Genomic DNA, 26,482 nt, shown 5'->3' on the forward strand with positions numbered 1-26,482 from the left:
TACTGTAATGAAATACAATGGAACACAAAACTTTTTAAAATTAAATGAAAATTAGTAGTTTTTACCCAGAAAACATCAAAATAATGATTGTAAAATTATAAAATTATTATGTTACCCAGTAACACTGTATAAATCTGCAAGTTGGTAGAGAATATCTATTTCCAGTGGTGTAACTTGTCCAAAGCGAATTGCAGAGTGGGTAAATTCCTCTGGATTTAAAAGGGAATGAGAAATAAAGCAATTGTGTTATTTGTCAAATTTCCTCTTTAAATGCTCACAAATAACTTTAATAGCATAAAAATGAAATCTAGCACTATCATTTTCAGAAGAAAAATCCATAATGCAAAGGGAAAAGATATCTTTAGAACATCTATCTTGAAACAGGCCTTTGTGACACAGAGCAAGTCTGACTCACAACTCCGATTTACAGTAAGAATTCATCAAAGTCAACAAAAATCTTCATATTAGCAACCTTAATAAAACCACACCCACAATTTGTGATTCTTGTTTCTGAAGTTCTGCAAAACAGAACAGAACAGAATAACGGTCCATTATTCACAGCTTTAAGGGCAACTGACTCATCTATTGCCATCATGTCCAGATTTCTTTCTCTGACAGTTCTAAATGACCCCAAGCTTAGATACTCATCTAGCCAAAATACACAACATGGTCATAACATAATTGGCAAGTCTGAGTAGTTAAAACACAGTAGTTTTTTTTCACAATACAAATCCAAGCAAGGTGTATTTACGCCTCTCCACCAAAAAACATTGCAAGGCTACTTGTTAGCACAATTTGGAGGATGAGAACAGGTGTTTTATGCTTTACTTTATGGATGAAAGGTATGCAGAGCATATGAACATAAGCCAAACAAAGAAGGAAAAATAAAATAAAATAAAATAAAATAAAATAAATAAATAAAAACAACTCCAAAGCAACAAACTTGGCATGCTTTTTACCACACACAGGCTTGGCTGGTCCCATCCATATAGGTAATAAAATCAGTGATCAAATCTGTCATAAAATGACTACAAAAGCAGTCCACCCATGCCTGTGGCAAGACTGAAATAAGGCAACCTTTCATATGCACAGGGATTAACTATGTCCTAATGGACAAAAACTATAGATAAAACCACTCAGGCAAGTAAGCACTAAGAAGTTATATATTATTACCATTTGTCAAAAACAGATTTAATCATGGATAAAGTAATTAGAGCTAAAACAACGTGGAGATTACTGATGATGGATTTTTAAACATAATCCATTCTATCACATTCCCTAGGTACTTTCTATCTCTAAGCAACCATGTATCCCTTTCAAGGAGTGGTAAAATCCTTAATAATATACTGACTTGCAGTTATCCATTCAAACTAATAAGGCCTACACAGCTCCTGCCAGAATCCCAATTCTTCTCCTTGATGAGCTAGCCAGAAATCATTACCAACATGTGAGGATGAAAATCACCCTTTAAACACCTTCACAGTAGCCCTAACCTTGCATACTATTGCAGCTTCCGACTTGCCTTAACCCATATCCAACATCAGATTACAACACGGACAGAACTAAAAATTAATAAAATGTTAATAAAATGGAATCTTAATAAAAAGGAAATATACTTTACCTTTTGTGACTTCAACATCTTTTCTTGTACCTGCTATATTACTGTATATCTTCCTAACAAGATCCATGTTATTCAGAAGGGCATTAAATGCATTGAAATAGGAGAAGCTGACCTGATGTGAAACAGTTCCGCCAGCTACCTTTAAAAATGAAATGAATGCAGTTAAGTGCCTTAAGCCCTTTTATGACATCTTATTACAAACTACAGAAACATCCATTTGGGCAAATAAGGAAAGAACTAAAGATATCTTTCTATTCCTGTAGTTTTAAGATATTTTTAATACAAACATGAGGGGAAAATTATTAGACAAGATACTATTTTTTGGTAAAAACTGGACATTAGGAAATGATCAGAAGATGATAATTTAAGTAGATTATTATTCAATTTATCTGATACACACACTAAATGTGTCACTGAATATTTCTCTAATACTCTCTATTTCTAATAGTGAAATGCATCTAAATGCTACTTTATCTAAACGCACTGACTCCTTGCATCGAATACCACAGTGTCCATTTATTTCAAAGTCTAAAGTTAGTAGATAATATATATTTTACAGAAGATGGTAGGCCTTATTAGTTAGGCAAGGCAAGATTTATAGGTAAAATAGTAAGATAAAAGTTATTACTTTGTATTTTATATAACTTTCATACTTGCATACTTTTTTATACTATATACTTTCAGTTTATAACTTTTATGCCATTACTTTACCTACAGATCTTCCCAGACCATCACAGCTGTAACCATTCTGCCTCTAGAATCTACAATTGATTTTCCAATTTCTGATCTGGAAAAGACTATAAGAGTATATGAAAGGGTAAAACTGTAAGTAGTCTCCACCTTTTGAGATCTGTCATATACTTAAATATAAAAATTAGATTCTTTTGTCCTAAATGAATGTTCTTTTTGTGCGACGTACAGTTTGACCTGCTTTAGTGGAAAGCACAGTAGACTAACTCAAACTGTTTCCAACAGCACTTTAAGCATGTAGACTGGACTGCCAGACTTTTCTACTACTTCTGACATGTTTCACCCTGCCCACTGTTCATCTCTAGCACCAAGGCAGTGATAAACAGGTAGGAGATGATAAAGTGGGAGAGAAGCAGTAACATCTTAAAACTGTACAGCTATTAAACACTGAATTCAAGGCACTTTTCTTTACACTTACTGAAACTAAATTTTCTTCCACAAATGGAGTTAGCATATGTGAACGAAGGGTAACCATGATGTCACTGAAGTCCAGCCCAGTTATCATACCACTTTTATTTTTGTCCTTCAATGCAAAGGCTTGTCTTGCGTGTTCTGACTGCAGCTCCTAGAATGTTCAGAAATAGTAGATTAGAAGCAAATTCTGTAACTCATTGTTCACAAAACTCTCACTAATCTCATATTCTTACAGCATGCCTCAATACATCTGTGCACGTAGACCACTGCACAGCTGCAGTTTAAACTTGCAAGGCCAGCTCAACAAGAAGTCTGCATACTGATTCTATCCACAGATTCATTTTTCTGTCAAAGAAAAGCTTCAATTCAACTGTAAGGAAATATGCACGCTCACTAAACTTCACATACCCATGTCCTGTCTGCTTTCTATTCCTTTATTAAATACTTAACTGCTGGAGAAACTTCTGATACTGATCTTAAAGACTCAAAGTGAGCTGATCTCTTACACTTCCAAGATGAAATATGACTGGGCTATTATAAACTAACTCATTGAAAAATACTTGAAAATAAACAGGACAACAGTGAAAATTATATAATATAGATTTAGACTGCCCCCAACAGCTACCTCCCATAATGTCAGAAATGGCCACTCATTTCAGGTAATTTAAAACTCCTATACAATCTGTAAAAACCTTCATAAAAAGCACACTGCAGTAACCTAACCTCAAGATAATAATGATGGTTCTAAATTCTGTGTCCAGAAAAAGTTGTTTCCTTCTATTCAAGCAAACAATAAAGCACTTTCAGCTGTCATTCAGACCTCTAGAAGCAGCTAAAATAATAACCATGTTCTGACAGACAATAAGAGGACAAACTATGTAGCTTGTATCACCTTTACAGTAATTTCTCAAGTCTTATAACCTCAAGATCAAGGTTTTCTAGATCACGGTGCAACAAGCCAGCTCTTATCCAAGTCCCAAACCCCACAAGATCCTGTTAAACCAAATAAGAAAAACAACCTGATATAAAAGGAGGGACAACAGTATCCATCTTGTGTACAGATTCAAATTACCACACTCCATACCACCCTTCCCTATCAAGGGTTTTTATTATATGATGACAGTAAGATGTTACTGTATCTTACATGACAGTATCTTGGAACAATAAAAACAGAACAGATATTTATAATTTTGCTCTGGGTTCACAACAAAGATTCTTCTCACTAGAGCTGTGATTTTTTTTCTGCACTAGTGTTCCAAATTCATTCCTGGAATCACTTAAAATATGCAGTATCAAATACAGGACACAGTTTATTCCTTGAAAGTAACACCACATTATACTGCAACCTTGAAAGACTGTGCCAAACACCAATATGTCCATTTACAATATAGACCTCAGATCCTATTTAGTTAGACATGTTTTGCTAGAATCTGCTCTAGATCTATTTTTGTCCTGGACAATAATTACAGATTATATCAAAGAACATCTATCACTCCCTACTTTTAAGACAGAATCTCCACAACTATTTTGTACTAAAGGCCAGCTATGAAAGTGCATAATCTATTTTTCTTCAGGTCTCCTAATATCATGAGATGATCACTGCATGTTAATTCATGGAATTCAGTGCAATTGCCTACAATTCTGCAAACTCCTTTCTCATTAATTATAGCGTACAATTTTCTTACTTTCCTCTTCCTACATCCTTCATAACTGATGTCTTCCTTTACTTCCTTCTAGTATAATGTTCAATTCATAACGTTTTTAACTTTTTGGCTTAGCAAAGTCCAGTTCTAGAAGTGAGATCCTGTAAAGCCTTTACATAGGAGGTTACATTGTTAGTAACAACTAATAATAACAAGTATTTAGGGTGCAATCTTTCTCTGGTAAAGGTTAGTTTTGCTATTAAATTCCTGTGACAGAAAAACTAGACCCTCAATCCAGTTTAACAACAATCAGTAAAATGGTTCATTTCAAATCCAGTATATTTAGTCCCATTCTTTTACAGGAAGATATTCAATTTAAAGCACAATGAGTACACACTCCTTACACAACTGCGGTGGAGAAGTAACAGTTCGTAACTGTCAGGATTAGTATCAGATAATCATTATCACTAACAGATTAAGCTCAGAAATTATAATGGTATTAGTGTATTATTAGAAATGAAAATAAATTAGTTCTACTTTGAAAGGAGTTAATAACTGACCTGAAGAAACTGAGTGAACTCGGAATAGTTAAGATGCTTCTTCTTGTTATGCCCAAAATGCAGTCGAATGAACTCACAGTCCCAGTTGAAGGGGATTTGGAGATGAATAATAGTTTGTTCAAATATTTCTTTGACATTTGCTTTGGGAGAGGGAAAAACAACAAGTGAGCTTTGGGATACAGTAAATCTACAAACATTCCAGGACGAATACAAACAAATGAGGTTTTAAGAAGCTGTTTAAGAAGTGGTTTAGTTTGTTAACAATAATTGCTAAGCAAACCTTTACAGACCTGTATAAGAACACATTTGTGACACAATGTGATACTTCTTGTATTACTGCATAAAATCTTGGAGTGAGTGTTTTATTTAGTTTTAATTAAGAAGCAATTTTCCTCATACATGACAAATAAGAGCTATTTTGCATTCTGATATAAAAATGAATAGTAGTTCTCCATCTCTGCTAGGAGTCAAATTAAGCCCTTTATCAAGAGCACGAATACCTGCATTACAATCACATGCAATATTTGTCATACTAAGTATGGTTTGATTGAAACTTGATTATTACAATCACACTGTCTGAATATGTCTATTGAAGATAGGTATAAGAAATGCCATCTAAAACATATCATTAACTCAGCAGAAAGCACCTTATTAAAAGCTTTTGATAAGGCCTTAGCACAAAAATCAAATCCTATAAAACATAATTGGCAGTCTCAGTTATTAAAATGTTTTAAGATAAGTGAAGATAGAGATGTCCTCTTTTAAATGAGGTAAAGAAAAAAAACCTGTCATTTCAGAATATGGAATTCTCTGTATGTATACTGTACAACTGAAATCTCAATGCCAAATATATTATCTGAATTCAGTCAAAAACTTCATCTGAAAAAAAAAGCATGTTTTATTCATATACAGCATTGACATGATGCAAAGCAAGCCTGTTCTTTGTCCACATTATCCAACCACATAAACAGTATAACTGGACATCTATCCATACCACATGAACATTTTTCAAAATCTACCTCAAAGTATCTGCATTTATCAACTAACCTAGACCCTCCTAATAACCAAAATAAAATGTGACATATATCTTAAATTTAAAACAAAGCACAAAATAGTTTAGCTGAAAACACGCTTCTTTTATGCGTTTAGAATAAACAGTTCTGCTAAAAGACAAAATGCAATAAGAGTAACTTCCATTTCATTTGATAATTCCATCAAGAGCTATTTACTTGGAGTAAATGTGTTGCTTTCTCTATGCTAAAGGACTACTTGATTAATCATTGTTTCAGTTCTATAGTTCTAGATCAAATTTAGGCAAACCACTATATGGCTTTATCTTTTCAGTGAGGAAAGGAAGGGGAATGTTCATAACAAACCTGTCTCAGAACAATGACATACAAAGTAGGATTCCTTGGCCAGATCACCTACTTCACAGTTAGTTCGGGATTACATATTCAAAGGGCAGATTATGGCTAGTAAGTGATTTAAATGTAATTTAGCCCTTACTTAAAAGTCAAACATAGAATATAGTAAAAAACCATGCAATTTAAACTATAGTTTCTATTGCAAGATAGGCTAAAGGAGTAGTTCAGGTAAACAAGAAACTTAAAAAACTATCCTGACTACTTGTAACTGTCCACTCACACCTTTTCACTGCAATCAATATGCAAGGTGAGAGTTAAAAAAAAAAGAGAGATAAAGCATCCAATACATAGGGCTAAACTATTTTATTTTGCCAATCTTCCTTTGAAAGTTTTGTCTGTGGTAGATTTACTCATCATTGCTAGCAATCAAGGAACCAGGAGATGTAAATATAAATTCCCCATCTACCACTGATTCACTGCAGCTTGTGATCAAGCTACCTAGTTAGTCTTCATGTACTACAAACACAAACAGATCAGTGCAGCTCACTACTGAGCCTGCAAAATGGCACTGAACTTTGAACAGAACACAAAACAGGCCTGATTAATTGCATCTATTGGTTTGGCTACTAACTAGTGACTACTTACACATCTGTAAAACTGACTTCTAATATATATTGAGTTCTCCTAATAAAAATTTAGGGAAGAACGTGATGAAGCAGTCAGAAATTTTAAATTATATTTTCAATTGTTTCCAATTATTGCTTCTCTTAACCTTAGAGAAAGGTTAAAAAAGTATCTTTTTTTTTTTTCTTACAAAAAAATATTCACACATATTCATATAGACAGATCTTCTAATTATTTTTAATGAGACTTAAGCCCCTGGTCTTTTCATAACTCTCATTCAAGCATTTACTTGTACACCACTTAAACAACCAAGAATCCATTTCCTACACTACTGATTTTTCCTTCTTAAAAATGTTTACAACTAGTCATCAACATATCACAAGTCAAGATTCTTCAGCACATAAAAATAATACTGGTAAATGAATTCATAAATTTACATTCAATAGTTGAGTGTATTGGTACTTGAAAAATCCCAGTAGTGGCTAATTAGCTTTAAAAAATGGTATCCAGATTAGCATGTTGCTTTGCTGAAAACTGAGGTGCCTTACCCATTTTTCTTCCACAGGCAATCACTCACAATCTGTAATGTATATTGCACGTATTACTGCAGTCTGCGTTTAAGGATATGATGTTGTATCTGATGCTTAATTAATTCCACGTTGGCATTGTTTATGAAACATTTGGGGTACAAGAGCAAAACCATGTACCTGTTGTGAATAACTGGCAGTTAAAACCATTGAAACTCTAAATACAATTTTCCAAAGCCATTTGGGATTCTCAAACATCTCTAGATAAACACTAAAATTTACTACTTCTATCCTAGAGTAGTGATGCTTTCTTCACAGTATTTCAAGAATACCTTTTTAATCCAATTTTGCTGGCTATTCTCTTATATTAAAGGGAATAGCCATCACCACAACCAACAACTCATGTGATGAGAAGCAGCAGACAACCACATTTCAAAAATTGTATGTAATATGATCATCACCAACACTTCCACTGCTTTGAATTATGATCAAATGTCTTATTTTTAATTTACTTTTTTTCACAGCAGAAGCAAAGCACTGACAACAAAGAAAACAGGTAACATTAAGGTACAGATGCTGCAGGGCTTTTGCCTTTTTTTTTTTATCTCCCTCAGTCAAAACCCAGTAATGCTTCTAAATTAAGATAAACTACAAGTACTTCAAATTTCCAACAGAGCTGTTCTGCAGGGGGCAAACAGCAAATTATTTTTAAACCCTTTCATTTTTGTATGACATTTTACAGAACTCATTCATTGTCCCTGTCAATACATGTTGCTCATTTACTAATGTCTTCTCCTACTCTTTGCTCACCTTTCTGCAGTGGAATTCTTTCCTACTGAGCTGATAACTTTCTTTCCAGGCTTATAGCAATGCATTTTCTTCTCAGATAGGCATACAAGTCAGCAGCCTGATGACATACTCAACTAACCATCAGCCCCACAAACAATAAATCTACTACTCTATTGCACTAGTACATTACCTCCAAGGCAACACACATTCTCTCAAGATTGCTTTGGAACTTCCCCACCCAATCATTTTAAACAAATTACAGATGCCTGGAACAGCTATCTGCAGGCAGCATATACATGACTGGCTCAACCTCCATCAAACACTGCTACCTATCAGGCTCAGAAAAACAAAGTTTTTAGGCAATACTGAATTTCACAGAAGGAGGAAGAACACTTTTAAGTTATAAACACTATGATGTTTTGTTGATGGCCCATAGTGGGGATGAGCTTCAGTATCCCAAATAAGCCTTGAGGTAGTACCTATTACTTATTTTGACTTATGAGCTCCCCAAGAAGCAGAGTGGAAACCTCACACAATTCCAGTGCCATCAACTTGTTAATGGAGTTTGCCACTCCCTCTCGTCAGTGATGGAACATCAATCATGCTTGTTAGAGACACAAAGATATAAATCTGATAGTTTTAAGTACAAACATAAGTATGCTGTTTGTTGTTTAATAGTTTTGTGTATGGTTTTGTTGTTTTTTTGGTTGTGGTTTTGTTTTTTTTTTTTTAATGTCTACTCAGGCGTCCACAGTCCCATTTATAAACATTTCAGTCTTAATGTACATAATACATTTTAACATAATCTATGTTGCTGTTTTTCACTATTTCTGCTAACAGCAAATTTTACATATTTTCACTTTCAAGTATAAAATTAAAAATCACAGTTAAAGGCAAAGACTTTTTCAGTAGCACCTGATGCAACAGAAGTATATTAAGAGTGATCCAAATGTAAATAATACAATTACTTTGACATGAGAGCAAAATGACTGGTGGCAGTAAAAGTGAGAAAGCTAAACTAGAAATAGTTACCTTGTATTTCTACTCTTAAAAGGATTAGTTATTTTGTTTAAGGTTAAGATCAGTGACAGCCCTAACAACACATTGTCAATATATCTAATTTTAACATGGACTTCTTTTCTGCTCCCTCTTGCTGAACTATGGTTTTGAACTTAATACTATAGTATTATTATAAAAAATATGGAGGTGCTCCCATCCTGCACTGCTCACCAGTGTTTAAAACTGTGGTTTAAACCTGAAAGAATCATACAACAGGAAAGAAGCAAACAAAATAAATAAAAAAAAAAAAAACAAAACACGAGGACAAAAGAAAATCATAACATACAGTGATGTTTTCTACATTATCTGCATGTGGTAAGCAAAAGATACCTTGAAAACAGGCAACTAACGTATGACTACCAAGAAGCCAAGAAAAATAACAGTTCTAGTTTACAGCACACTTGATAAAAACATGGTGTTTTTTCTTATATACTCAGATCTTTAGCCAAGTTATTATGAGATTTTTTTCTGTTTATATTTTTAAAGGTTTCCAGCCTTTATGGTTGAAAATAATATTTTATAAGAAGAACTCCTCAGGTTAAATCCAAATCCTAGTATTTTCAATCCAACCAGTCTTTTGGAAATGGGGGAGGAGCAAGTTCTAGGAATGATCTGTGTTTCCTGAAAAGTACTACTCAAAAGCGAAGAACTATAACAACATATATTCAACTCCTTTCTCTTGTTCTTCTCACTCACTTTCTTCCAGTGTTCTCAAATTCTATGTCCTGATTAAGGGGAATATGAACTTTCTCTCCCAGATTAAAATTTGCTTAAGAAAATAGATGGACAAGATTTCAGTATCACTGTATACTTAACTTCTGAAACTATTACATTGATGTTTATTATTTCTGCTGACCAATATCATGGTAATTTTCACATTCCTAAGTATCTAATCCCCTCACTTCCCCCAGTGCCTTTAAAGAAGACACCATTATACTCTGAAAAATATTTTTAATTAGATTTTGGTCTGCAGGATGTTTTTAAAAGCCTTATGTTCAGTTCCATAAATGTTTTCCGATTATCTCCAAAATAATGTACAAATTCTGAATATAGAAGAATCACAAAGATGAAGACAGTAACATTGTTTCAAAATCTCATTATTTTAGCTCTATCTTTCTATCCATACCAGCATGGTTATTTAACTAAAAAAGTGTCTCTGAAATTCTCCAGTTTATCAGAGAATGGGTCTCTCTGTGGTGACTCTACAAGGAAGAACAGCTGCAAAAAGCCTTGAAATTGTACTTTCCAATTAAAAATGATACAGTTCAGATCACTGAATAGTTTGCCAACAAGATAAATTACAAAGAAACCTTTTACTTCCAGTTAGACAACCTATTTTTGAGAGATGTTTCAGTGATAATCATAGACTTCACCATTTAACCACAGTAAGGATTATCTGCTTCTACACTGAAGCAAACCAAATACCTTGAGCAGATTTAATATTTAGGTTTGCTTAAACCTGAATTCGGGTCAAAGGACTTGCAGAGAACAGCAATAAAAAGAAGTTTCCTTTGTACAATAGCATTAATTTTATGGAGTGGTTTTAAATATTTCACTTATGTTAAGTAGCTTAGTCAGTTACATCCCATGATCAAAAGAGCAAAGTGGTTGTCAGTCTTCTCTGGCTATAGACAGTAACCCAAACCAAAAAAGACAATGCATGAGAAAAAAGATATAAATTTTCTTTATAAGCTTTAGCTGTTAACTTTAAATATTTTATGGTTAAAGCAACACTTTAAGGGCTTATCAGAAGCACATTTCCCATAAAATATTCACCAAGGAATAATTTATGAAGACATAGAGGCATTTGATCAGGAAAAGAAATTCTTTTTTTCTATTTCTCCATGATTAAAAAGTAATTTAAACTACAATCACTTGTATCAATGGATTATTAAAACAGTAATTTTATTGCTTTTTATTCACTAAGATGACAGCAAGTCCAGTTCAGCTGAAGTATGTACAGTACTGAGCATGCTGCATAGTTTGCTCATACAAAGTAGGTCCAATTTCATAGTCTTGCAATGGACCTACTATACAAATACTGTAGCATACTACCTGAACATCTATGGCAGTCACTCATACAGGATTTCTAGATGTCCAGAACTCCTGGAAAAAATGTCCCTAAGCAACAGAAAGTAGATGACTAACATTAAAGTAACAGAAGGCTTCCTGTTTCAACAATCCCAATTAACATATGGTATTGCACAGAGACACTGATTAGCATAGCATAGCTGACAAGTATTTCTACCAAATAGTTTCTAAAGAATCACAAACTCTTTGTCGTCCTTTTACACTTCTCTACTCGTAAGACAAAAGTTCGTCTGTAATACAATTTAATTAATAGTTTCCTCATTGGAGATTTGGAAGCTAAACTTTTGAAGAGACAAGTGGCAGACTGAGGCTCAGGAGGACTGCAAGAAGCTAAAGAGCTCAAGTATGGACTGAGTCCATGTCCATTAATAAATCCTAAAGAGATGTGAACCTGACTGGAGCAACTTCCTTTCAAATACAGAGCCAGCTCTAAAAATCAGCAAGTACACTTTCTCCAGGTAACTGAAAATTTTATTAGATCAAGATATTTTTTGCAAATGACATACAGTCATACCCAAATGATTTTGAGACATTATCTCACGTCCAGCAAGGTCAATGTTGGGTTCAAATTACTGGCCTAACAGACCCAAATTGATTCAGTGTTCCGCTCTCCAGCACCCGCTCCCCTTGTTCCAGACACACAGTGCAAAAAAAACTCAGTAAATCCATATTACTTCTGGCAGGACTTACTGCCTTGAGTTAGCTTTGGAATTGGTGCAATCACCTCCACATAGCATTACATCCAAGCTAGCAAATCTTGGCTCATGTTTGCTCTCGTAACCAACACGGTTTATCTGCAGACATTATACACTCATAAAAGAGAGCCGACTCGTCTAATAGCAATTCTCACACCAACTGCCTAAACTTACTCCATTTCAGTATATTTCTAATAATCTATTAGAACTTTTAACTTTATGACCTAATTTTATATATTCTTCTGTTTTTACATGAAACTAAACTCTGTGCCTTTCCGTTTATGTGATGTGAAAATGAAAGAGTGCAGGACTTGTTTATAAAACAGCCTCTATAGGCCACAAGACTGACTTGGAAACTGACTGCAGTTACCAAATTCTGAACATGTCATATATCATTATTCACATTTTTCCCACATGCATTAATTTGTATGATCTGCTTATGAAGTAGCCCACGTTACAAACAACAACAAAAAAGCAAAAAAGCAGCAGTAAACATAGGAACTGTAACACAAAAATACGTACTGATAATGTTACAACATGCTATTAAATACAGTAATAATTACAATATAAATAATTTTGTAAAAAAAAAAAAAAAGTAAATTTTAAATTCCCTAAAAGCTTCTATTCATCAGCCTTATAAAAAAAAATCAGCAAGAAAAATTTGGAAAAAATAATGCAATTTTCTGGTTTGCAGTTTCTCTTGTGTTGTTCTTTTAGCCTTTAATATAATGATGTGCTCATAAAAATAACAATCCTCAGTCTGATTGAGGAATCCGTATACAACCTGAAATTACTTTTTGTTTGTAGAACCAGCTATTTCAAGTGTGTTCATGAGAGCTACAAAGTGCATATCCTTCTTTTGTGAGATTATTAAATATACCATCATTAGCATGGTCACACTGATTGTAGTAGTTTGTCTTCTTCCTAAATGACTGCATTTACTGACTTCACCTTTACTTAAGTTCTAAAAGATTTTCTTCTCAAGATGTTGTGTATCCAAATTGCTTAGTATTTGACCCTTCAGTTAACGATGTAATTTAATAGACTTTGTAAGTCAAGCAGTTTTTCTCCATAAAAAGACCCTTGCATTTTTTTTTTTCAACAAGTTGCAACAATTTTTATAAGAATGAAATAGTACAAACAGCAGGTGGTTACAAATCCAAGCATAGTTTGTATTTTCTTTATTGAGAGCTTTATTCTTTTGGATAGAAATAACACTTAATTCTCATTCCATTTTATTAAAGTTCTTAACATTGATTTATCTAATTTTCATAAGCATATTAAGTTTTAAAAATAAAACCTAGTCCTCCTTAAACTTCAATGTTAGTAACAGTTATTTAGCAACATCATAAAGCAGTATAGTTAGCCAAAAGAACCTTGTCCAATTACTAATTATGTGATTAGGAAAAAAAAAAAGTAACAAAACTTAAAGGCCATATTTTCTTCCTAATTTTTCAAATATATGATCTAGTTGGAAGTTACACTCATAACATTAAAGTAGGATTTGCTCCTCAAGAAAAGGAACACTAAACTAGAAATTCAAAAGATGAGACCACCTTCATTTCTGTACTGAGCTTTATCTAATCACAATTTTTCAAAGGTAATGGGGAGATCCAGAACATATTTTAAAAATCGCTTATCACTGAAGGAGTTTGAACAACGAACTTTACTTAGGATAACACTGAACAAAACAGCATTGTACTAACTACTTCAGGATCATGAAAAATGTTGACTCAAGAAGACAGAGCAAAATATATTTTGTTGCTGTGTATTTAAGCTTGTATTGCTTGAAAGAAAAAAAAAATGTTTTACTCATGCAAACTCTTAGGAAAACAGCATAGTACTGCACAATATGCATTTCTATGCACCCATGGTGATGAGCCATAATTACAATTTATACTATTATAATCACTTTCTTAAGCTGTTTTTCTTTAGATATTCTTACCAAATGTTACTTCTCCATTGCCACTCTTGTCAAATAACTGAAAAGCAACAATGAATATTGCATCTGGAGTACACAGAACAGATTCAAAAGCCAAAAATTCTTGATAGGAAATCAACCTACAAAGGAAAATAACAGAAGTTATAAAGATTTCAAAAAAATTATTCACAGTATCAGTGATATTTTGTGTTTGATGCTCTAGAAAACTGTACAATCCAATTATTAAAATAAAATTCTACTATGAAAAAGGTTAAGACTCTACACTGGAAATTGAAAAAGTATTTGTTACATTTTAGTAGTTACTGAACATTTATGCAACTCAGTTTCTTCCTCTATAAAACAACTGAACTCTTCATATCCATCAACAACACAATATAATCAATTCTCAGTGAACACCTACAATTTATTACCTTGTAATTATAAATGTAAGCAGAGAGCACTTAAAAATTAAGACAAAAAAAACACAGAAATTCTACCACCATGAAATTTACAGGGCTGTCATTGTATTACTAATTTACATATATATTTCTACTGAGAAAGAAAAGATATTTTAATGCAAATATAGAAATATACTGTATGTATTTTCTTAAAACATGTAACATTCATAAAAAGCAAACAGGTTCAGAAAAAGTTATACTTTATGATGTATACAGAAAAAATATTACACTTCAAATATAACATGAACTGCAAAGTCATGTATTTGAGGACAAGAAAGAAAGAAAAACTACAAGAACATTCAGACATAAGGACAGTTAGACATGACCAAGGCAAGGGAGGATTTCAGAGTAACAGCAGATCACAAGATTCTGAGCTGTGTATGCAAGACCATATAGAAAAATGCAACTCCGGATGCATTAGGAAAGCACTTTCTGTGTGAGATTAGGAAGCAGTGGTATCCCCAGATAGGGTTCCCACATCTCTGGAATGCTGCACGGAAATCCAAGTCCTTGTATTCAACACATATAAACTCAGACTTGAATGTATTCACAGGTAACTCACTAGGATAATCATTAATAACTTTTCTAGAGGAACTCAGTTTATTCTGACTAACAAAAAAAACAAGGTGATGTGTTAACATTCTTGCATATATACAATATATGAAAATACAGAAAAAAAATCAGTGATTATGAAAGGAATTGAGATATGGCAAATACACAATTATGGTATTAATTTGTCACACTTTAGCCACAAAAATAAGAGTTGTGAGAACGGTTCTTCAGATGCAAAGTCAATTTCATCCAAAGGATAATCTTGATAAAGATAAGGGTTTAGTGTCAGAGAAACAGAATATCCTTTAAAATAATTGTAAGCACTATAATTTTGAAATATACCTCACATACATGCGTAAACCTGACATATAAATTAATTCCTAACCAGGAAGCTTTATAACTGACAGAATCAAGTGACGATCTCTGTAGAATGCATTTGTAGAAGCCTGAACCTGAAAGAAGCTGTCTTCAGAGGTCTCACTTTAACAGTGCCTACAGCAAAAGGAGATAGACACATTCAATTTCCTTTCCACATATTCAACTTGCAATGCCTAAGAGCAGGGATATCCCCTGTGATCCTCCATTATCCATTAGGGCGGAGATAACAGGAGCTGGATTAAACAGAATGATGAAGCTTCCCACCCAATCGCTACTCAAGTATCATTCAGTGAACCCGTTGCATTACAGAGTCCATAACAGTATCAAATCACTCACCTTTCATTTTATCTGTAACATTTTAAAAAAAAATTCCTTTCCTCTTATTTCTTCCATACCATTACCCTTCAAAAGCACACAAAGTAGGCTACGTGTTTACAATTCTTCTCTATCTTTCCTTTTTTCCTACTACAACTCCTTTCTCTTTTTTTCCCCACACAACATAGCTTTCAGACATTATGTATAGCTCTGTTGTGACTCTCCATTATGCGAAACATCAACTCTTTCTTCAGGACTGAGTTTAAGAACACATTTCCAAGTTTTAAGAAAGATATGCTGATAAAGAGCGCCCAAACCCAAGCAATTACAATGAAGAATTTTAAAGACTACTGTGAAATTTTGAAGGTTTGAAGGGGGAAGAAAATCTTTGATTTTAAAACTGCAATATCTACTAATGTTAATTGACTCATGTAATTGGGAAGCTGGTTTTACTGCACTTATGTAAGTATATTATTCAGAGAGGATATTTACAGAATTTCAAAACTAGTGCCTGCAGACCTGAAGACACAGGAATGCTTACAGCATCAGTGAAATCCCATTGTATTAGGCTGAGAGCAGACAAGGCATTTTAGGCCAAATTCTAAGAACATGCATTTGTAACAATGAGGAATAAACACTTTGAAAGTGAACAATCACTTGTTTTAAGAACCACCTTACAGTGTTCCACTAAAGCAAACAAGTCTTGTACTGTAGTAATGGGAGAAGGCAAGAGCATTCCAGAACAGTTAAGTAAGGATCAAGTTACCATCAGAAAAAAAGTAAAAACCAATTTTTTAAAACATATGCCCACAGACAGCCAGTTCCAAAATGTGCTTTTTTTTTTTTTTTCTAAAGTGCCAAACTTAAACCTAAATGAAATTTTAAAAACATTAACATAGAAAAGTTACCATAAACACTTTGAGTATTTATTTGAAGGGAAAGCAAGACTAAGAGAATACGATGGCAGATACAGGAATGAAATTTTGTAACAGAACCCAAAGCTTCTCAGCAACTTGCTGAGTGATGTTGGGCTGTTATTTAGTTTACAAATGTACGTATGGAATAGGACTACCGATACTTTCTTGGACTTCATAAAGTAGCTTTACGTCCTTGAAAAATTTAATGCATTCCAGAATTCGGTTGAAGATTACAATAATTATTCATGCTACAGATTAAACTCTCTATGCAGATGATACAGTTATGAGAGACTGGATTATTATGACTCCCAACTAATGGAAGGAAGAATGCGAATGTAAAAGTAAATAAGTAAATGATGATGGGGGTATAAAAAATTCTTCACATGAAATACAGATTAGAGATAAATATAGATTAAAACATTTAGGAAGGTAAGTTTCAGACAAGTATTCAGACAAACATTTTGCACTGCAGACCATATGGTAATAATTCCCATTCCCACTGTTCCCATACAGAAGTAGATAAAACACACTTACCCATATTTTATTATCTCACTTCAAATACTACCCAAATTTTAAAACAAATAAACAAAAAAAAAAAAACAATAGAAACTTATATTCACAGGGTAGGCAACAAAAAAGTGATGTCTTAATGTGAATTTCTGTTGTAGCAATAAAACAAATTATTGATTTGTTACTACAAGAAAGATCCTTTCATAAGACATTTTCTGAAAAAATGCACACCGTAAAACATAACCAACAGCTTTCAGAGAAACGAGATACTCAACACGTTGTTTTACTAGTCATCAATGAGACTATTATTTCAACAGATACATACAAAATAGCCTTTTCAATCCATAACAATGCAACAAGCTGCAGCTACATATTGCAGAGACAGGTTATTTGAATGTATCACATATATATATATATGTATCAAATGCATTATCAAAATGCTGCAGCTCTATAAAAAAAAAAATCATGTAACATTACATCAAACAGGAGATCCTGAATTTGTCATTTAAGGTAAAATGTATACAGCATACACAATTTAATTTGTAAAGCACAGACACTGTGCAAGCTGCTCAGGATACTATGCAAACTAATAAAATATTCTAAAGCAGAACACAGGAAAACAAAAACATTTAAATGATGTCAAAGGTCAGATTTAGACTCACAAATCCAAGGAAGGTAAGGGTCTTACAATTTAAACTGTTACAACTATATATTTATAAACATACTGTATACTATTTTAAACAGCGACTTTCTCTCTCTTCTCTACAAAATATCCACTCCCTTCTGCATTCTTGACCTGTTTTCCGATCCATTCTACCCTTCTCATTTGACTTCAACAATGTCCACTCTTCTACAATCCAAGGCCAAAATTAGAAACCTACATACAACCAGAGAAGACTCCTTTGAAGATGAGTGAGTTAGAGGGTACTACCTCAGTGGAGTGAACATTTTGTAAATTAGTTTCAGAGAACTGTCTAAAAGTAAGCAATATCATCTGTAAGCAGAGTTGGAAAACCTTTATGTGGTGTGACTTTATCTTGATTAGGCAAACACCTTCTTCCTTCACAGAATCATTAGTGTCTCTTTCCTTATAGTCAGCACTTTAAAAAATACTTGTGGTTTGATTTGAATTGCACACTAGAGAAATAAGAAAGCTTTTCCATATTTCCATGTTTAATTACAGGTACTAAAGACTCTACATAATATCTAATCATGGTCATGAGTATACAGAAACAAATTTTCCAAAGCAATCATACCACATTAAACTTGCAGTTCCACTTCTGCATTTGTAGTAATTGTTAAAACCCTATTAAAACAAAACTTAAAAAATGCATGTTAAACGCTGTATTTTTTCCCAATTCTCACAAATTTATAGTCTATTGTGCTTGAGAAAAAACTCATAATCTAAATAAGCTTAAACTGTAATAAAATCATTAAAGTATTTTAGAAGATTAATTTGTCAAACTTGTTCACTCATGCATTTACCAATGCATTACAAGCTTCTAATGGAAAGCAAAATTCTCACCCATCCTTAGTTTGATCTGCCACTCCAGCCAACAGCTGCACAGTTTTAGGATTGTAACGCAGATCTGTATAAAGTCCTAGGTATTTTTGCACAAAATCTTCTGGGGTCATGTAACGCTCTCCATCTTTCTCAACACTGGCATACTAAAGTAAAAATAAAAAACAAAACCACACAAACAGAAATGAATCAATTTAGATGCTAATTATCAGTGATTACCAAACCAGTATCTTTACTGAGTATCACTTAAAATGGTGCACAATTGTCTGCACATAACTGCTGTGAAATTAAAGGGCTTGATTAAAGTAATAGCGTTACTATACCAGTTGCATCCCACCAACAATCAGATTATCCCTGTAGAATAGATGTGTTCACATAATGACCAATATCTTCTAATAAAAAGAAAATTACATATTTTCAGAAACTGTCAGGTAATTGCATAATTTTATTAAAATTGCAGCCATGCTGGAGCTTTCCATTTGCAGCTACACTGTGAAAACATACCACATAATTTTTCTTACAATTTCTAGTAGCAGATATCTTCTGAATAATTGTTCCTGATCATCATTATAATTAGTTTGGAAAACACATATTGTTTCTCTTTTAGTGAGAAATAAATCTTCAGATTAATTTTTATCCTGAAACTAATAGTTTGGCATTTTTAATGTAAGTAAAAATTCACACACAGACAAAAATTATTTGAGTCAATTGAAATGTTTTAATTTTATTTTGATTTTTTATTTTATTAACAATAAATTTTCATATAATAATCACAGGCAAGTTTTAAATTATAGAATTTAAATATTAATAAAACTAACTAACGTAAAATAACCAAGTACATCTTTATTACTTGTACACCAAGACAACTGCCACATGTCTGTATTGGTATTCTTACTGATCACTTTTCTGTTTCAAATAATTATTCACTGGTTCTTATCTACAGGTCAACTTTAAATTAAAAGTGAACTTTTTAGCATAAAGCAAATTCCATGCCCTCAGCTATCCAGTTACAGTGGGTAACATCAATCTTGAACTAAGAACATGGGGAGGCAAGAGTAAAAAGCATTACAAACAAAGAATAAAAGGGAAATACATTATCACAGTCCATACCCCTCAGATCTTGTTTCAAGATGTCAGTATAGTTGCAGGAAAAAAATCTTGTAGCTTATTTATGATATGACAATAATCTTTAGAAACAAAACCTAAATTTTCAGGTTGCAAAATTAAGCAATGTTTGCATCCATCCTGGAACACAGGAAAGTAGTTCACAAAAGAGTTCTAGTTCCCTAAACTACTGTGACCCAATCCAGTTTCATGACTTTCTCAGCATTTTTGCTCACAAAACCTGTAAGCAAGCTTATTTAAAAGTTTAAAATCCATCTCTTCTGTTCATTTGCTATCATACAGTGTATTTGTACACACAATGATTTAGATGCAGACCTTCGAACATATACATAGAACTGTGTTTGTTCTGAGAAAGTGAAGTTACAAAACTGTGCAGCTGTTTCATTAGAATTTTGTTTTGCTATCAAAGTAGTGATTTGTAATTCATTTGTAAAAATCTAATTAATCTTTCTAGGTTCTAGTCACTAAAAGATGACTACATAAGCATTCTCTGCAGAAAAAGAAATGGCAATGCCCCCCAAGACCTATAGTGCAACATGTATGCTAGCTAATTCAAACTTCAATTAACAGACTTATCTGTAACTTTTCCACTATCTACTGCAGTATCTTGATTCAGTTGACACAGCTTTATGTGAAAGAGTAACAAAATGGACCCTTACTCTGCCAAGGACCCACAGGAATTAGAATATTAACAATATGACCTACACACAATACCTCTTAAGGTGCAACACTCCATTACCATAGAGGGGATCATTGACATGTCTCACACTTGTTTCAGCTGTATGCAACCCAACCAATTCAGTCAGGACACTATTTCAGTGTAGAGGAGCTTGCATCAGCATCAATGCCTGCTGAAGCATCTCCTGTATCTCTCCATGATACCAGCCCCTCACATCACCTCATCACCTCTCCCTCTTCCACCCGATATGTGCCATGACAGCTGTTTGCCAGGCTGCACTGTAAACCAGATTACTGAACTAATGCAGAATTAAAAGAGTTAATTCCCACAAAAATAGGAACACAAAGCAGTGGACAGGAATCCTTTAATTCAGCACTGCTGCCAACAAGGCAATATAATGAAACTGTGGCTTCATTGAATCAACTCGGAAAGGTTTTCTTCCCAGCCATATACACAAGTGACCAAAAAATAAAGCACAATTCTGCTGCAAGACATGCAATCCAAAGAAAGTTTTATGTATGAAGGACCATCAAACATACAGAGTATTAAACCTATCTTCAGGAATAATGGAATTCAACTGTATGACAGTAGAGTGCATACCATCAAAATCTAAATGCAATCATCTTTTTTCTTCAGAGACCAATTTATCTGATTTTACTACAAGTATTGTATTGTTTTACAATAAAAACTAAGGGAGGGGGAAGTTTTGTTAAAAATTTTTGAGACAAAAATAATTAATTGACAGGTACATTGAGCTGCATATGAGAAGGTCATGGTATTTTGAAAGATCTTGGCAGTGAGCCAATAAATTAAGGGCTGACAAAGTAGCTAGGCTGTTCCCTTTTGGTATTTACATTTGTCCTCAAGTTATCTTTTCACTACATAACTTAAGTCAAGAATCTTTTAAAACAAAATAAGCAATTGTAAATTATATCTTAATTTGCATATAAAACATAACACATCAATTAAATCTGTATTTTCCTTCAGTCTTGAATTATATTACTTTAGAACACAAAATTCTTACATTTATAGACTGTCTCAGGTAAGCACTTGATGAAATTGCATGAGATTTTTTTTAACCGTCATCACATAATATGAATACACAAAATCCCTACTCTAGTTGTACAATAGTGCTAGGTATCACCACACTTCCAGAACAATGCTTTCTTTGAAAAATTGATTAGTTTTCACTTTCAACAGGTTTTCTATCCCAATGATTTTATCTGGGCAGAGGAGAAATCAGTTCCAAAACAAGAGACCTCTGAGTACCCTTACCTTTTTTTTTTTTTTCTTTGTAATTAAGCTAAGCTATGACCAAGAGATTCAGGACATTTGGGGAAGGAAGTTTCCTGTATTAAAATTTGAAATTTGTTTTTGTTTCTCTCTCCATCTTGCTGGAACAGGCTCCACTTGCATTCAGCAGACAGGGAATAATTCAACTATATTCCTCAAGGACTGACTGTATCTTGCCTAAGAAAAATGAATGAAGGCTCCCTAGGAAATCTGATAAACGTTGTTCTACATAACTCTTTTATCCTACAGTGAATTTTGATTTTGTTCTTTTATGGTTGCTACTTAAGTCAGTGGTTAGAAAACACCTGAGAGGTAACTTATTTGATGGTGCACAAACATGAAATTTCAATGCCTGCATTTCATAGTTACAGGATTACAGAGAAATAATAGCACATCTTTTTAATACAAGTCAAACTTGAGATTTGTTGCAGTTTAGGACAGTAAAAAGCAATATATAGCAAGCTTCAGATATTTTAAGAGAAAGGTAGGAATCAAGCATCCATTAAGATACAACTTAAATTGGATGGACAGAGGGCACATATCACATTAGAGGATACGCATGAACAGAAGGAAATTTAAGCACACTTTCTATGAATAAGGTGGATGACGAAGAGGCCTAGAGTTCATATCTTCCCTTCTGCCCACTTCCAAGGGAAGCCAAATTTAGGATGGAATGCACGACCTTTAGCTGAGGCTCACAGAACAGGCGCCAGCTCTCTCAGCAAAGAACACAACGTATCTGACCCCTGATGTGTGCAACACCAGCAATATTTCATAACAAGGCTCTCTGCAACTTAGTCCTGGAAAGAGTGGGTTCTTTTTTGATTTTTTTAAAGTTTTCAAATAAGTTTGCTTGCTACTTATCAGACAAAACCCACAATTTCAAACTCAATTTTAATCAAATATAATCCAAAGGAAATATAAACTTTCTTTATATGCCAGAGGGGTTTGTGTTGTTTATCTTTTTTTTACTGCAAATCTCAGATATTCAAGAGGAGACAGAACTTTCATATTTTTCATTCCTCAGAGCACAAAACAATCCACAACTTAATATGCGTGTTTCTTTGAAGATTGCAAGATAAACACGGAGAAGACCGAAGAGCTGTTTTAAAACCAGACTGTCTGCTTTCTGGGTCAGTAAGACATGTATTGTCAGAGAGACAATTTCAAGACCCAGTCGAATAATGTTGTTCTTCTTCACTTTTCCCTGTCTGGACAAAATCAAGGACTTCAAACAATTACTTATTTCCAGAAACAAGCACTTCTACTGACTGGAAGTCAAGAATCATAAAAAGTCTACATTTTTAAGTAGAATAGAGTATTTTGACACCATCTTTGACACTAATCAAACATGCAAAAGTGTCTTGCAAAAGTTGGAAAAGAGTTCTAGAACCACACATTTTTATACTGTATTAATATGTATGTAAAAAATCACATTCCCATGTTGCTTATTTTATGAACATACTCTCCTGTATTCCATACCTACAAAAGTTCAATGTCATGTCAACAATAAATGAATGTGTGATGGAGGATTTTTTTTCCATGAACTAAATGGTGGGCTTTCACAGTTCAATTCCAGCATTCTAGGTTTCAGCACTCCCCAGCAACATTACCAGGGTAATCCAGTATGCAAAAGCAAAAATCCACCAAAATTATGGTTGGACTCTCTCAGGCAAAAAGTTCTGTCTACTTATCATATGTGGAAACTGTCAGATAATACAGCAGGACCAAAAGATATGTGTCAAAGATGAAATAACAGATTGTGTTATTTACAGCATTTGCTATAATACTCCATTTTATATTCCTTCCTTTTTCATAGAGGAAATCTTCTTGAATATACTGTGTAATACTCAACATAAAGGGAAAATAAAAAAAGGTATTTTATTGATTTTGGAAATACCTGTGGCCCAACTATGGACCTAAACCATAGCTGTTCTTCTCATTCCACCTGCTTGATTCAAACCTTATTATCAAAGTTTTAGGATTGACTAGATTTTCCTTTCACAGGTTGTTCTTCACTGTAACTAAGGGGAGTGGAAAAAGCTTCATGCTGTTATCTATATATGTCAATTCTAAGGCCCTGCAAGGGATAATATTATGAAATACATCAATCTTAAGGAATCAATTTTAAGTTCTAAAAACACTGCCAGTCATCCACCCATTTGTAAGAGGAACAACTATAAACCTCAAAACATACGGCCATGGAAAAAGAGGTTTCCAGAATCTTGCAAAAGTATATTTAAAAAATACCAATAGTTACAGTTATAATGATTTTCTTTGTAGATTAGAAAATACTTCAGAAAATTATTTAAAATTATCGTCGGTAAACGGTTAATCACGACTTGCGTCAGGAGCAGTTTCTCCTCAACGCATGACGGCCCTTACAACACACTGAACTTTTAAGCGTCCCACAAGCACGACACGCACATGATGCCGCGGCAAGCTGCTGAAAGGGCAAAAAAACATAAAAGTCTGTCAACCAAACAACACACCACAGATCTTTTTACCTGCAAAAAAATATTTCGTAGTTCAGCGGGATCCGCTCTTTTGGTTGACTGCACCTGTAAACACAAGCAGGTGAGTGCCTCGCTCGGCGGGCTACTGACAGCGCGCCGGGAAGAGCCGCCCGGCGCCCCGGTAAGGGCGGCGGCGGCAGGTCCCACATCCAGCCGACGCGCCCCGCGGGCTGCCGGCGGGGCCCTGCGGGAGCGCGGTGCCGGTGCCAGCCGTCAGGCTCGGGGCTGCCCGGCAGGAGCCGCGGCTTCCACCGGGCCCCACCCGCCCCGGGGCCTCGCCGCTGCACCTCGGGAGGCGGAGGCAAGGCAGGCTGCGCTGCCCCTTCCCCGGGGCCGCCCCGCCATCACCGCCCCCGCCGGCGGCTTCCCCTGGACCCCCGCGGGGCTCCGCCGCCGCCGCCGCCGCCACTGCCTCCCCCCGCCGCCCGCCTCCCGTCCGGCCTCCCCGCGTGGGCAGGCAGGGTGGGGGTCCGCCCGTCTCCTCCTACGGCGAGCGACGGAGGGGGGAGAGTCACCTTGACCGCCATGCTGCGCCCGCCGAGAAGGAGGAGGAGCCGCCCGCCGCTACCCACCCGCCGCGCCGCCGCAACAGCCGCCGCCTCAGCGCAGCGCTGTGGTAACGAGCGCCCTGCCCTGCCCCGCCCTGCCCTGCCCCGCCGGGCACGGCCCGGCCCGGCCCGCTGCCGCCGGCGGGCTCCCCTCAGCGGCCGCCGCAGCTCCCCGGGAGCGAGCGGCCCGACGCGGAGCCCACCGGCACCAGCCACGGCCCTGCGTCCTGCCCCGCCTGCTCTCGGCCGGCGCCCCGGGCAGCGGTGGTGTCGCCACCGCCCCGCCCCGCCTTAGCCGCCCCACGGGCCCTCCGCGACCCTTACCGTGGGTCGGACGGCGTGTCACCCGCCCCGCCACCGGGAGCGCGGCCGTGGGTCCTTGCTGGGGGGCCGCTGGTAAGCACCTCCACGGTGCAAAACTGAACTTCGAAAATTCCGCTGAAACTCACTTCTGGCTTAAGACGTGCAGCCGTTTCCTTGAGGGTCAGCAAAGCTCGACCTGTTGATACCAAGTGCTTGGAACTGCTTTACGCACCGGTGGTCTGGCACCACGGCTGCCAAGTTGTAGCAGCCCCATATTTCAAAGAAAGAAGCAGAAAGTAATCAATTCTCTCTGGAATTTAGTGGCTTCTGGCAGGCTCTTGTAATACATTTAGTGGTAGAGTAGACTGACTTGCTTTATACCTCAAAATGAAAAACATGAAGGCCACAGCTTCAAGAAAGGAGAAATTTGTACTTTGGACAGTTCAATCACAGTACGTGCTTATAAAACCTTACTTAAATAATCATGTTCTGTCTTGCTGTATTCTTCAAGGGCCCTGCAAGATAGTCTTATTACATGTCACTGGAAAATGAGGACAGCTGCTGTTATACCTCAGGTAACACAGTGAAATATAAAACTACAATATAGTAGTTGGGAGTTTATAATGGTAGTTGTGAAACAATGGGTCATATCTCTTAAGTTAAAACAACCAATTTGCTCTATAAAGCAGAACTTTTTGGCTCCTGGTCAACAAACACTTCCTGAAGATAGCTTGGAATTCACATAATGTGTCTATATACCAGCTGATGGCAGAAACAGTTTCACTAGAAATCTGCCTATTTGGTATTTAACTGCTAAGCCATCTTGTTCATCAAGTCCACATATGCGCTAGTTGCAGGCGAAGTGTGCCTCAGAAAACAGACCCTTAGAAGAAAATCATGGAAATCTTCCAGCAGTAGCTGTAACAAGTGGTTCAGCACATGGCCTTTTTTTTCACTAATAATAAAGCTCTATTTTTTTCCTCGGTGGGAGTCTGACAGCAGCACTGAGCCATGTGCTCTGTATGTGAAGGGAGCATGGCAGTAAGAGGCTGCACTGCCCGCCCCAAAGCAGGCAGATGGCGTATTGTGGGCCTCTTCACGATGGGTTAACGTTCGTTGTTGGGGCCATGTGGAGCCACCCGCAGCCAGCGCAGACGCCGCTCCCGCAGCCGGGAAACGCCGGGGGTTGCCGAGGGACACCCCGGGGGAGACCGGGGACCCCAACGACCGCCGCAGGTGCGAGGCCGCGGAGGGGCGCGCTGCGCATGCGCGCCGGCCAGGCCGCCCCCTGCGCGGGCCCCCGGGGGC

The 26,482-nt window shown here is 35.9% G+C and overlaps 1 protein-coding gene across 4 annotated transcripts in view; it reads right to left on the bottom strand.

The window, feature by feature from the left end:
- Positions 1-25,096, bottom strand: part of SLC25A12 (solute carrier family 25 member 12) — a 52,496-nt gene extending 27,400 nt beyond the window's left edge. For 2 of the 4 annotated variants that reach the window (XM_032989771.2, XM_032989770.2), the window contains exons 1-8: positions 24,839-25,049; positions 24,315-24,368; positions 18,714-18,856; positions 14,083-14,198; positions 4,989-5,128; positions 2,790-2,936; positions 1,622-1,760; positions 116-209 (exon numbers count right to left, since the gene is read on the bottom strand). In XM_032989771.2, coding sequence (XP_032845662.2) covers positions 116-209; positions 1,622-1,760; positions 2,790-2,936; positions 4,989-5,128; positions 14,083-14,198; positions 18,714-18,856; positions 24,315-24,368; positions 24,839-24,850 — 845 coding nt within the window. In that variant the 5' untranslated portion in view covers positions 24,851-25,049. Of the gene's footprint in view, positions 1-115; positions 210-1,621; positions 1,761-2,789; positions 2,937-4,988; positions 5,129-14,082; positions 14,199-18,713; positions 18,857-24,314; positions 24,369-24,838; positions 25,051-25,074 lie in introns of those variants that run through there. The other 2 variants (XM_032989773.2, XM_032989772.2) reach the window with 2 other exon arrangements.
- Between the last annotated feature and the right edge of the window lie 1,386 nt (positions 25,097-26,482).

The sequence above is a fragment of the Tyto alba genome, unplaced genomic scaffold, assembly GCF_018691265.1.
Source record: "Tyto alba isolate M040663 unplaced genomic scaffold, T.alba_DEE_v4.0 Super-Scaffold_7, whole genome shotgun sequence".
NCBI classification, from domain to species: Eukaryota; Metazoa; Chordata; class Aves; order Strigiformes; family Tytonidae; genus Tyto; species Tyto alba.